The 13,457-nt window shown below is 43.2% G+C and overlaps 1 protein-coding gene across 5 annotated transcripts in view; it reads left to right on the plus strand.

Moving 5' to 3' along the window:
- Nucleotides 1–13,457, plus strand: part of LOC118391401 (protein ECT2-like) — a 32,762-nt gene that overhangs the window by 2,261 nt on the left and 17,044 nt on the right. For 3 of the 5 annotated variants that reach the window (XM_035782766.2, XM_035782756.2, XM_035782784.2), the window contains exons 4-19: nt 480–575; nt 1,156–1,338; nt 2,002–2,091; nt 2,223–2,330; nt 4,591–4,664; nt 5,304–5,434; nt 5,617–5,732; nt 6,109–6,171; nt 6,620–6,845; nt 7,801–7,925; nt 9,040–9,159; nt 9,450–9,518; nt 9,599–9,709; nt 9,910–10,006; nt 10,935–11,016; nt 11,154–11,232. In XM_035782766.2, the coding sequence (XP_035638659.1) occupies nt 480–575; nt 1,156–1,338; nt 2,002–2,091; nt 2,223–2,330; nt 4,591–4,664; nt 5,304–5,434; nt 5,617–5,732; nt 6,109–6,171; nt 6,620–6,845; nt 7,801–7,925; nt 9,040–9,159; nt 9,450–9,518; nt 9,599–9,709; nt 9,910–10,006; nt 10,935–11,016; nt 11,154–11,232 (1,770 nt within the window). The remainder of the gene's footprint in view (nt 1–479; nt 576–1,155; nt 1,339–2,001; nt 2,092–2,222; nt 2,331–4,590; nt 4,665–5,303; nt 5,435–5,616; nt 5,733–6,108; nt 6,172–6,619; nt 6,846–7,800; nt 7,926–9,039; nt 9,160–9,449; nt 9,519–9,598; nt 9,710–9,909; nt 10,007–10,934; nt 11,017–11,153; nt 11,233–13,457) is intronic. The other 2 variants (XM_035782776.2, XM_035782802.2) reach the window with 1 other exon arrangement.

The raw sequence follows: 13,457 nt of genomic DNA on the forward strand, positions 1-13,457 counted from the left end.
CAATGGCAAGTGATGACTGCAAAATGTTACAAGCAATTTTGTCTTTATCAAAATATATTTATTCAACATTTTGGGGAATCAACTACATGGACAGAACGATTGAAAATAAGGCTACGTGAAAATGTTTGAACTTCCTCTTTAAATTATCTATTTCGTGGGACAATCTGTACATAGATAAGTGCTGCACTGTCGGCACAAACATTTCGCTACACTTGCAGTAACAACTGCAAACCATGTATGTGACTACTCCAATCAAATTTTATTGCTGTCACATCCGCCCAACAGTTTAATCGGACTGAATTGACAAAAAAAAGTTATCCTGCTGCTTTGAACTTTTAATATATCAGAACTTTCCCCCCGGATTGCACTTGATATTTGTTTGAAGTCCTTGCCTTCTGGGTTGCAAGGACACTGGCCGCTGGTTCAGAGAATTTGTCCGTTTGGTGTCGCCAGTTTGACGTTAATGCTTAATTTTACAGGCCGTCAGAATAATGGAAGTTCCGGTGGTTAAGATTAAAGGAGGGGAACCGGGTGTTGAGGCTGGAGAGAGATTTATAAAGTCTATAGTCAATATGGTATGTGTCTGTCCGGATTGGGAGTGTGTTGCATGTTTTAATGCACCAAGGGGGTGTCTTTGCATGGGCAATCACAGGGTGATTTGTGTGCAACTGCAGCAGTATCGTCACAATTACTGTTAAATGTCACAGATTTCTATTAACACCTGGTGTCCAAGCTAAATGTTTAACATAATGATCTAACACGTTCACACTATTGATTACTCTCGTCCACTGTACTCTGATGTATGGTAGTAATATTTGACCTTTTTGTGTTCTTGATTCAATTTCTGCTCTTGAATGAATTTAGTGAGTTAATCAAACAAAATAACACCATCTGAGTGAGCACTCAATTAATTTGATAAGGCATTTAGGATTATCATCATGGTGTGCGGCAGTGTGTGTGTATGCAAATGAAGGAACGGCTTTCAAGTACCTGAACTTCAATGTTCCTGTTTGCTCTAAACTCACCTAAATGTGCTTTAAATTAGTAATTCATATTGCAATATGATATACCCCTCATAATTATACAATTACTCCTTTTTATATCAAAGAACTACTTGTGTGTCTCTGCTCTCATTAACAGTATTTTAATCCACAGGATATCAACGTGCCTTGCATAAAGACAGACAATGTCAAAGAGTTTGGAGACGGAGAAAACACAGAGTTTGAGACTGTGTTTGTGCTCACAGACTTTGCCTCGCCTGACTACAGCTACCTTTACAAACATGACAACCGGATCGTGGGCCCCCCGGTTGTTCTGCACTGTGCGGGACGAGAGGAGGTAAGGACAGGAGCAAATCACTCCGGAAATATACACAGTCAATCACTCAGGGATGGCACTCAGTGCTCAGCTATGGATCATTCCTCTCAGGTTCAAGAACTGATGTTTTGACTGTTATGGTGCAATTTAGCATCTGCCTGCTACAGAAAGATGAAGTAAAACGCAGGGAAAGTTGTGCTTTGAAGTTAAATCGATTTATAGGTTTTGATTGTTCCCATGAACCCTGAGAAATGCGTCACTGTTATCTGGGTCTAAGCAGAGCACCTGCTCAACACAGTCCGATTACTGCAGAAGATGAACACGCCACTGGCCACAGGTCACTGCACATCTCACCAGACACCGCTCTAAGATGACGCTAGGTCTATGGAGGAATAAATCTCAACACTAAAAACTGAACATGGACAGACACGGATGCAAAAGGCATGAAATATGTCCATAATATTCAGATTGAGTAATTATCTCCGGATCTCTCTCCCCTTATCTATAGAGCCTGTTAACTTTGAGATGTTTGTGTTCTGTATAACTTCACATGTTTACACATGCATAGACATACCACTTTGCTACTGACCAGTAAAGCACCCCAAAATATTAGAATTTGATACAAGCAGTGGAGGAATGTTTTCAGTATCAGAGATTTATGAGAACCATGTTTGTTTCCCACAGCCCCTGCCATTTTCCTCTCGTCCTTTATACTCGACCACCATGCTCAACTTGTCACTGTGTTTCACTGGTTTCCGCAGCAAAGAGGAAGTTGTAAGTGGACTGCATTCAAGCTGATTTTGTCATTTGTAACACTACCAAGTGCCAACATGTTGTTGGTTTGCTATTTTGATGCTAAGAGAGATATGTTTGTGTCAAATGTCACTTTCGTTTATCCCCTGCAGAAAAACCTGGTGAATCTGGTGCATCACATGGGTGGCGCCATCCGTAAGGACTTCAGCACTAAAGTCACCCATCTCATTGCATACTCCACTCATGGCGAGAAGTACAAGGTTTGTAAAACACCCCTAACATTTCTTCCCATCTGGAAGAGCTCATGTATAAGCCTAATCCATATGATTTAGTTGTGATTTTGTGCCACCAATTTTTCCTTACTTTCAACTGAAGATCTTCAAACTTAGTTTAAACTGTGCTGTTGAACTATCAAAACATGTGGCGTGCTAATACACTCCCTCATTGGTTCTTTTAAGATGTGTTTTTGATAGATTCTCCTCAGGGAGTCGCTCTTAACTCTGGATTATTTTGTTCATTACATGACATTTCACTTGCTGACTGTGAAATTGTTATTTTTATTGATTCTCTGTAGTTCTGTTTGCTTTTCTCCACACCCCATCCTTTTCTGAATTGAATGCTTACCTAGTTTCGTCATGTTTTGCTCCAGCACTTTAAACATGAAAAGTAGCTTTGTTCTCTTAACAGATGGACGGAGCTGTTTTACATCACAAGGTGTCTTACTGTTTATCAAAGTACAAGAATGAGAGCGGTTTCAATACACATGCCGTTTTTCATCCTTAGCTTTGGAGAATAAACTTGTGACCTCTTACAGTACCTTGTGTGTATGTATATATATAGCTAAAAAAAATAAAGGGAACACTTAAACAACACAATGTAACTCCAAGTCAATCACACTTCTGTGAAATCAAACTGTCCACTTAGGAAGCAACACTGATTGACAATAAATTTCACATACTGTTGTTCAAATGGAATAGACAACAGGTGGAAATTATAGGCATTTAGCAAGATTCCCCAATAAAGGAGTGGTTCTGCAGGTGGTGACCAGGCCACTTCTCAGTTCCTATGCTTCCTGGCTGATGTTTTAGTCACTTTTGAATGCTGGCAGTGCTTTCACTCTAGTGGTAGCATGAGACTGAGTCTACAACCCACACAAGTGGCTCAGGTAGTGCAGCTCATCCAGGATGGCACATCAATGCGGGCTGTGACAAGAAGGTTTGCTGTGTCTGTCAACGTAGTGTCCAGAGCATGGCGGTGCTACCAGGAGACAGGCCAGTACATCAGGAGACGTGGAGGAGGCCGTAGGAGGGCAACCACTCAGCAGCAGGACCGCTACTTCCGCCTTTGTGCAAGGAGGAGCAGGAGAAGCACTGCCAGAGCCCTGCAAAATGACCTCCAGCAGGCCACCAATGTGCATGTATCTGCTCAAACGGTCAGAAACAGACTTCATGAGGGTGGTATGAGGGCCCGACGTCCACAGGTGGGGGTTGTGCTTACAGGCCAACACCGTGTAGGACGTTTGGCATTTGCCAGAGAACACCAAGATTGGCAAATTCAGCACTGGCGCCCTGTGCTCTTCACAGATGAAAGCAGGTTCACACTGAGCACGTGACAGAGTCTGGAGACGCCGTGGAGAAGGTTCTGCTGCCTGCAACATCCTCCAGCATGACCGGTTTGGCAGTGGGTCAGTCATAGTGTGGGGTGGCATTTCTTTGGGGGGGCTGCACAGCCCTCCATGTGCTCGCCAGAGGGAGCCTGACTGCCACTAGGTACCGAGATGAGCTCCTCAGACCCCTTGTGAGACCATATGCTGGTGTGGTTGGCCCTGGGTTCCTCCTAATGCAAGACAATGCTGGACCTCATGTGGCTGGAGTGTGTCTGCAGTTCCTGCAAGAGGAAGGCATTGATGCTATGGACTCTCCCACCCGTTCCCCAGACCTGAATCCAATTGAGCACATCTGGGACATGTCTCGCTCCATCCACCAACGCCATGTTGCACCAAAGACTGTCCAGGAGTTGGCGGATGCTTTAGTCCAGGTCTGGGAGGAGATCCCTCAGGAGACCATCCGCCACCTCATCAGGAGCATTCCCAGGCATTGTAGGGAGGTCATAGAGGCACGTGGAGGCCACACACACCACTGAGCCTCATTTTGACTTGTTTTAAGGACATTACATCAAAGTTGGATCAGCCTGTAGTGTGGTTTTTCACTTTAATTTTGAGTGTGACTCCAGACCTCCATGGGTTGATAAATTTGATTTCCATTGATAATTTTTGTATGATTTTGTTGTCGGCACATTCAACTATGTAAAGAAAAAAGTATTTAAGAATATTTCATTTATTCAGATCTAGGATGTGTTATTTTAGTGTTCCCTTTATTTTTTTGAGCAGTATATATATATTTATTTACACACCCATAACCACCCTGTGCTGCGGTTAATGTTACAGCGGCCAGTAACCTCAATACACATTTCTAAACAATCAATCATTCTCCTAATGTGACGTGTACCTGTTTCTTGTAGCTTGCTGTGTGTATGGGCACGCCCATCCTCACCCCAACATGGATCCATAAGGCCTGGGAGCATAGAGATGATGTGTAAGTACCTCCTCATGCTCATGGACCTGATTGTGCTCTTCACATTCATGTTTCTACATCAACTTACACTATTGTATACAAAACATTAGGAACACCTTCCTAATATTGAGTTGCACCCCCTTTTCCCTCAGAACAGTCTCAATTTGTCAGGGCATGGGCTGTGCAAGTGTTGATAGCGTTCCACGGGGAAGCTGACCCATGTTGACTTCATTGCTTCCGACAGTTGTGACAAGTTGGCTAGATGTCCTTTGGGTGGTGGACAATTCTTGATACACACAGGAAACTGTTGAGTGTTAACCCAGCAGCGTTGCTGTTCTTGACACAGACCGGTGCGCCTGGCACCTACTAACATGCCCAGTTCGAAGGCACTTGCATGTTTTGTCTTACCTGTTCACCCTCTGAATGGCACATACACAATCCATGCCTCAATCGTCTCAAGGTTTAAAAACTCTTATTTAACCTGTCTCCTCCCCTTCATCTTCACTGATTTTAAAGTGGATTTAACAAGTAACATCAATAAGGGATCATAGCTTTCACATGGATTCACTTGATCAGTCTGTCATGGAAAAGGCAGGTGTTCTTAATGTTTTGTGTACTCAGTGTACATGCATAGGTTCTGACAACCATCTGTTCCTACAGTAAGTTCCATGCTGGAGATGAAGAGTTCCGCACAGAGTTCAAAGTTCCCCCCTTTCAAGACTGTGCACTGAGCTTCCTGGGCTTCTCAGACGAAGATAAGACCAACATGGAGGAAAGGACAGTCAAACATGGTATTGGCCTGAGACCTTGCTGATTCGTTAGACCATTTCTATATTTTTTTTATTCTTTGATTTGTTATGTCTAGTCTTTACAAAAGCTGCTCTGCATGCACATGTTCCTCTTCAATAGTGTTTTATTTTTATGGAGTCCTTTTGGAGTTTCTAAAACCTTAATCCTAATATGTTTCTCCTAGGCGGCAGCTACTTGGAGGTTGGAGATGAGAAGTGCACTCACATGGTGGTGGAGGAAAACTCTGTCAAGGAGCTGCCATTTGTCCCGTCAAAGAGACTTTATGTTGTCAAACAGGAGGTGAGCACTTCAATGTGGGAGATGTCAGCTTACATCACTGAACCGCGGGGAGGCAGACAAACATAAAAAACAACAACATATGAACAGTTTGTCTGACTGAAGCATACTACCTGAAATTCAGGCATTTATGCACCTCAAATTAATGCGTTTTTCTAATACGTTGGCACTGTCTAGTCTTGGAAAATAAGAATTGTTATTTTTCTAAACAGTATGTAAAATAAGTATTTCTATTCAATCTGTTTAGTTGTATTGATATACTGACTTGGATGGATCAATATTTTATTTTCCTTTCGACAAGGCATGTAATTTGAACAGAGAGAGTCAACACTGGTGTTCCCTGCCTTGTATCAATACTCTGTTTCTTTGACTGTTCAAGTGGTTCTGGGGGAGCATACAGATGGATGCCAGAGCAGGGGAGTCCATGTACTTCTATGAGAAGGTAAGTTCTGTGAGTCAGTCCGATATATGCAGAAATCTCTACAGTGGAATGGACACTGCTGATATTCTATACCTGTGTCGCACACATCCTCACGAGTCTCCCTCTGTGGTGCCAGTGAAGTGAGCTAGGAAAATCAAAAACACTTTGTCCCAACTCAGAATCAAATAGGCTCCACAAAAATAATTTAGTTGCTGTAATATATCGTTTTTCTGCATTTTTCAAAGTCTCTCAGTATGTAGTCTTAAAAACCATCTTAACAATTTTATCAAACTATTATATAAATCTGAGTATTCCCAATTGTAGTTGTGTGCATGTAGATGTAATCCGTACACTTCCACATCACTGCTTTGCTTAATAAACTAGGTGGAATTATCAGGGTGGGGGTTTCGTCAAACTTGTTATCTCCATACAACTTCATTCGTTATGCCCATGTTTCTGCTACTCTCAGATGGACAGTCCTGTGATGAAGAAGGCTGTGTCCCTGCTGTCCCTCAACACACCCAACAGTAACCGGAAGAGGAGGCGTCTGAGGGACACTCTGGCCCAGCTCACCAAGGAGACGGAGATCTCCCCCTTCCCTCCCCCCCGCAAGAGGCCTTCTGCCGAGCACTCCCTGTCCATTGGTTCTCTGCTGGACATCTCCAACACCCCAGAGACCTGCAAGGCCCTGGCAGGTGAGAGGAGCCATAGTCACTCATAATCAGCCAGACGTCATGTCACAGTTCTCGGAACACTTTGACGGTTGTTAATAAGCCCCTCTGTCCTCGTTAAAAGTTATTGCAGGCAAAAAGAGACAGGGTTTATAGCATAATTAGGGTCTCACGTCAGTTGTAATCAGTGCCCTGTCATAGACTGTGGGGACAGTCACTGCTGGTTGCAGAGGGAGGCAGGAAGAAGCAACACGCTCTGTTATTCTGTTTGAACCCCCCCCAATGAGACTGAACACCCTGTCTTTCAGAGAACAGTGTAGAGCACAGCAGGTGTATGAGTGTATGTGCTGAGACCAGCAGGCAGAGGAGGATGAGGAGTGCCAGAGAGAGGAGTAGGGGGGCAGACCAAGAGTGGACCTTCCACTGCACTAGCACCCCTACCCCTCAGCAGGAGACCGGCACACTAGAGGGCCTCCCATGCCCCCAGCCGGCCCAGGCCACAGAGACGGAGGAGGCTTCATGGATGGACTCGTCCCAGGAGTCACTCTATCTTAGCGCAGGCCAGGAGAAGACAGGTCACTCAGTTGAACTGTCACTGTGATGGAATCTGATTTTGCATTATATTAGAAACTGTATTATAAGTTGTTTTTTTTTCGTGCTGTCTTGCTGATCAAAGAGGTACAAGAGGAAGAATGGTAGATTGTTAAAGTTCAGTGTTGATTTGAGGGTAAGATGATATGAAATACACTTGTTGCCTTCTCAAATGATTCTCGCTAGCTAAGACAAAAGCCCAACGCTTCCACAGAGTAGCTCTCACTTTGCATGTCAGACAAAATACTCTTATTTCCTCAACTATGAGACATACAGGAAGTCAAAAAGTACAGAAGTTTTGGATTGTGTATTGTCGAAGAAAACAACATGTTTTTCTCCACTGTCTCAATCAATATTCACTTCTTGACTCTCTCTGGCACTTTCCCAGAACACTCCCGGCCGTCGAAGAGCTCTACACCTGCTGTCCTGAAGCAGTCTGCAAGATGGCAGGTCTCCAAGGAGTTATACCAGACAGAGAGCAACTATGTGGATATTCTCACCACAGTCATGCAGGTTTGTTGTTGCTGCTGCTGTGGACATGGGTTCACATACACCACCGGGGATGCTAGGGTCCTTATCAGGCTGTCCCACCGGTGCCTGAGTCCAGTGACCAGTGGGGGAGAAAATGAATGGGATTATGAGCGTCAGGACTGTCAGCAAGGAAGGCAGCCTCCCACTCACACCACACCACTCACTCTGTTGCTCATCGATCCAAGCCTCAGGCCTTTCCTTGTCTCATTGCTCCCACTTTGGCAGCTCTCCATCTCTCTCTGCTTGCTATAGCATTAATATGATACCAGTAGAATGGAATGTCCTCGCTCACTCTCTGGTTAAGCAAACATCACTATGCCAAAAATAATGTACCCATTCCTTAGCTCACTCACACCTAAGTCACCTGTGATCACTTTCACCCACGCCTGGTCACCTACCACCAGTCTTATGAAGTAACCAGTAGTATTATGTCCTCTGCCCCATGTCCACTACACCATGCAAGCTCAGATGAGACGGATGGCAATCTTCACATCAAAGGGTCTTTAACACTGACTGCTGACAGGTCGACCTCATGTCCATTGCCTTCTGAAGTTCGCCGATAAGCTGATCTGCCAAGAGTGGGCTTGAATACTAATTTTCCATTATGATTCACACACGTTGGGCACTCGTTAAAACGTGTTTTTATTAGAACAAATTGTAATTAAAAGCCATTTAGAGCCTCTTTTTATACCTTTTACAGGGAAAGATGAATATAGCTTGGCTAGATCACAGGAATTTGAATGGGATTAATTCCTGGTAGTTGATTAGATTAAAGACCTATTGTTTGGGTGTTTTCTAAGTCTTTAATTAGATGGGGAGGTTGGCTTGTTATATTTAATTCATACCTGCACTCTATAAATATTTTTCTCTTCCCCAATGTTGAAAATAGATTTAGTGTCTGTTTTTTTATGACATTCTGGTTGTAATATTCAGTCTGAAATTGTGAGGCCTTATCTAAACCACTTGTTTCACAGCCAGTTGGTTGACTTCTCCACCCATGCATAAGTCAATGTTATCTGTATTGGGAGGTGTGTGTATTGATTAAGGGAATAGTGGGATCTGGGCTGTGTCTCATCTGAAATGTCTATTCCTATAGTTGTTCAAACTCCCCCTGGAAAAGGAAGACCAAGTTGGAGGACCCATTTTGGCTCAGGAAGAAATCAAGACCATCTTTGGCAGCATCCCAGACATCTATGATGTACATACCAGGATAAAGGTAAGCACTTCTCTCCTGAAAATATCCAAAGTTTTTATTTATTTTTTACTAGGCAAGTCAGTTAAGAACAAATTCTTATTTACAATGACGGCCAAACCTGGAGGACGCTGGGCCTATTGTGCTTCGCCCTAATGACCTGAACATTTACATTTACATTTAAGTCATTTAGCAGACGCTCTTATCCAGAGCGACTTACAAATTGGTGCATTCACCTTATGAACAAGAGTTCAGTCTGCAGTAGTCATATAAAGACCCTCTGTGTGTCTCTACTTATTGGGTTGTTCTGACAGGCCGATCTGGAAGTGCTGGTTATGGACTGGTCTGAGGACAAGAGTGTCGGGGACATCATTCTCAAATACGTGAGTATAACAAGCCTTTGTTCTGACTATGTTGTATTTAGCCATTTTGGACATACTGACTGTTCCTTTCTCTCTGTCAGTCTAAAGACCTGGTTAAGGCTTACCCACCATTCGTCAACTTCTTTGAGATGAGCAAGGATACGATAGTCATGTGTGAGAAGCAGAAGCCACGTTTCCATGCTTTCCTCAAGGTATGTGAGACTATACATTCGTGTATACATCCATTTGTGTGAGGGTTTTGAAGTTACCATATGCCTCATGTTGAAGATCATTCATTTCTCATCTCTTTATGTGAAGTAAGCTTTGAGAAACTCTGAGCATGTTTATATGAGTAGTTTGCGACATCTGTCAGGTCTCCTCTCCTTCAACATTAGTGTTTTCTTGCCTCCAGATCAATCAGTCGAAGCCCGAGTGTGGGCGGCAGAAGCTGGTGGAGCTTCTGATTCGCCCCGTGCAGAGACTGCCAAGCGTTGCCCTCCTTCTCAACGGTAGACTACACCACACACACTGCTCACACTTGACAGCCACATGTTGAGCAACATGCTGCATATGTGCTATGATAGAAGTACTAATTGCAATGCATTCTCCTCAGCTGCAGTATGAAGAAGTGTTGCACGGTATCGCGAAACTGTTGTACTTTTTAGCTACTACAACATTAAAAACGGTTCAGTTGTAGTATTTCTGTTACTTCTATCAAATGTGTCATGTCGTAAACTGACTGAGCGGATCGTGCCTGTCAATTTGTCTGAATTCTATCAAGGCAGTACTAGACTTAGTTTGATGTGCATGCAAAGGGGAGTCCGCTTTAAGGAAACGCGGGAAACACTTTGAAAGCACTTTTGTTGGCCCTTGTTAAAAAGACCAGCTTTCCATCACAACCTCATTTATTTTTCAACTCCTAAAAAAACTAGCGCCAACTGCACTTTTTTGAAACAGTATCAGCAAAGTGCTCCGCAATTCGATGTGACTGCATACGGGAGACCGGGGCTGAATTAAATTTGATGTCATTTTAAATGTAACCCGGATCAATTATAACAGGTAAGCAGGCCTACATTACATTTACTGTGTTGCACATTGTTTTGAGAAATGTAAGTCATCAATATGTTGCTCACTAAAAAGTTGTAACTAGTTTAGCCTTCCACCCAAAAATTCTCCCCGCTCTTTTTTTTGCCGTGGCATCGTTTTGGTATAGAGTATCGTGATACTAAACCTGGTATCGAATTCCAAATTCTGTTATCGTGACAACACTAGTATGAAGAGTGCTTGATTTGCAACTGAAGTGTCATAACTGAAAAATATGCTCCTCGCCTTTATCCACTGTTACAAATTTGTCCTTGTCATATCAGTTTGCCATTGACTTTTCATTATTCTATCAATTATGCATGTTATTGTCCATTGACCCCATCCATGCTGCAGATATTAAGAAGCACACTGCCGATGACAACCCTGACAAAATCACTTTGGAGAAGGCAATCGAATCACTCAAGGAAGTTATGACGTGAGTCAACTGTGCATTTCCAGCAATGCCTGAAGCATTTTATTGTAATGAAGTTGAAGCTTCATCCATTATCCCTCACATTTACATAAAATTATTGTAGTATCAGTTGGCTAAACTGAATGCATTTTATCCCCCAGTCATATAAACGAAGACAAGAGAAAGACAGAGGGACAGAAGCAGATCTTTGATGTTGTCTATGAAGTTGACGGCTGCCCTGTAAGTTTGTACTTCGTCACTAGAATGTGGCAGACTTTGTTGAGCCTTTAATCTGTAAATGGCTGTCCTTCAGCACACTAACGGCCAGGCCTCTCCCTATGCGTTCAGGCTGATACCCATATTTCAAATTTCCCTGGGATGCATTTTCCGCATTGTTCAATGCATATGTTTATCTTGTAATGCATGGCTTATTGTGCATGTTTCAAGCTACATTCTGGATATACTTTTTGTTGCGCTGTGTGTATAATGTGAACCAAACCATTCTTCTGTGTTCTGGTGTCCTGTTTTGAGGTGATCATAGTGGACTTGAGTTGGTACTAGAGGGAGTGAATTGGTACACCTCTGGCTCTGGGCTGTGAGGATAGCTCTAATCTGGATTTGGTTAAGCAGAGCTAGGGCTGTGAGGGTGACTATATTAATGCCACATATCAAGTCATGACCGCTGTCAAATTCCACGTTACCGTTAGGTCACGGTAACTAGGTTTCTCCAAAACTGAGCTCTGATGCCACTGATGGTCATTAGTAGTCTACCAAACTTGCTAACTGTAAGTTACTAATGGCCGGTACTCAGGTCCCTCTAATCATTCTGACATCAATGCAAATCGAAAATCAAACCAAACACTTCATGAGAGCCCTGACATTTAGCATTTGAGAGGAATAGGATCCTCTGTTGCGCTGTGAGAGCCAGCTCCTCATAGCTGGTTGATGCATGGAATGAAATCAGTGTTCCTATAAGCCCATTTTGCTCTACATTTTTACAGGCTATGCAATTGAGTGAGAACTGAGTTTTGTTGGCCTCTATTTAAAGAGGATTCCATCAGCTTTCCATAGGCAAGGCCTACTATATATTTGTTTCTCAAGTTTCCTAATATTAAGCTTTGCTTTGCATTACAATCGAAGTAGCCTACCTGGCTGGCATGAAAAGCGTCCTCCATTCGCTATTCAAGTGTATATAGATGACGTCTTTTTTTTTTTTACCCAGCCCCTGTTCCGACAGGTGCATGAAAATGGTCAATTACCCTAAAAATAAATCGTTATATATATACTAAATACTGTGAAAGACTAGATTCAAATCAAATGTATTTATATAGCCCTTCGTACATCAGCTGATATCTCAAAGTGCTGTACAGAAACCCAGCCTAAAACCCCAAACAGCAAGCAATGCAGGTGTAGAAGCACAGTGGCTAGGAAAAACTAGGCCAAAACCTAGGAAGAAACCTAGAGAGGAACCAGGTTATGAGGGGTGACCAGTCCTCTTCTGGCTGTGCCGGGTGGAGATTATAACAACATGGCCAAGATGTTCAAATGTTCATAAATGACCAGCATGGTCAAATAATAATAATCACAGGCAGAACAGTTGAAACTGGAGCAGCAGCACGGCCAGGTGGACTGGGGACAGCAAGGAGTCATGCCAGGTTGTCCTGAGGCATGGTCCTAGGGCTCAGGTCCTCAGAGAGAGAAAGAAAGAGAGAATTAGAGAGGGCATACTTAAATTCACACAGGACAACGGATAGGACAAGAGAAGTACTCCAGATATGACCCTAGCCCCCCGACACAAACTACTGCAGCATAAATACTGGAAGCTGAGACAGGAGGGGTCAGGAGACACTGTGGCCCCGTCCGAGGATACCCCCAGACAGGGTCAAACGGGAAGGATATAACCCCACCCACTTCGCCAAAGCACAGCCCCCACACCACTAGAGGGATATCTTCAACTACCAACTTACCATCCTGAGACAAGGCCGAGTATAGCCCACAAAGATTAAATTGAGAATAGTCTGATGGGGTGAGAATATTATCACTTGTGAATGATGCCCAGCATGTGCAGTCTAAGGCTAGAAACGGCTAATTTTTGTGTGCGTCATGTAGCGTTGCCCATAGGCCAATGTGTTTTGATAAGGTTTGTATCACAACTAAAGTCGCCAAATAACTCCAAATGTAGCCTAAAGGCCCAAGACCCCTGGAACACGGTTGGATAGCCCATATATACAGTGGGAGACCAAGTATTTGATACACTGCCGATTTTGCAGGTTTTCCTACTTACAAAGCATGTAGAGGTCTGTATTTTTTAAAATCATAGGTACACTTCAACCGTGAGAGACGGAATCTAAAACAAAAATCCAGATAATCACATTGTATGATTTTTAAGTAATTAATTCACATTTTATTGCATGACATACGTATTTGATCACCTACCAACCAGTAAGAATTCCAGCTCTCACAGA

The sequence above is a fragment of the Oncorhynchus keta genome, chromosome 1 (assembly GCF_023373465.1).
Source record: "Oncorhynchus keta strain PuntledgeMale-10-30-2019 chromosome 1, Oket_V2, whole genome shotgun sequence".
NCBI classification, from domain to species: domain Eukaryota; kingdom Metazoa; phylum Chordata; class Actinopteri; order Salmoniformes; family Salmonidae; genus Oncorhynchus; species Oncorhynchus keta.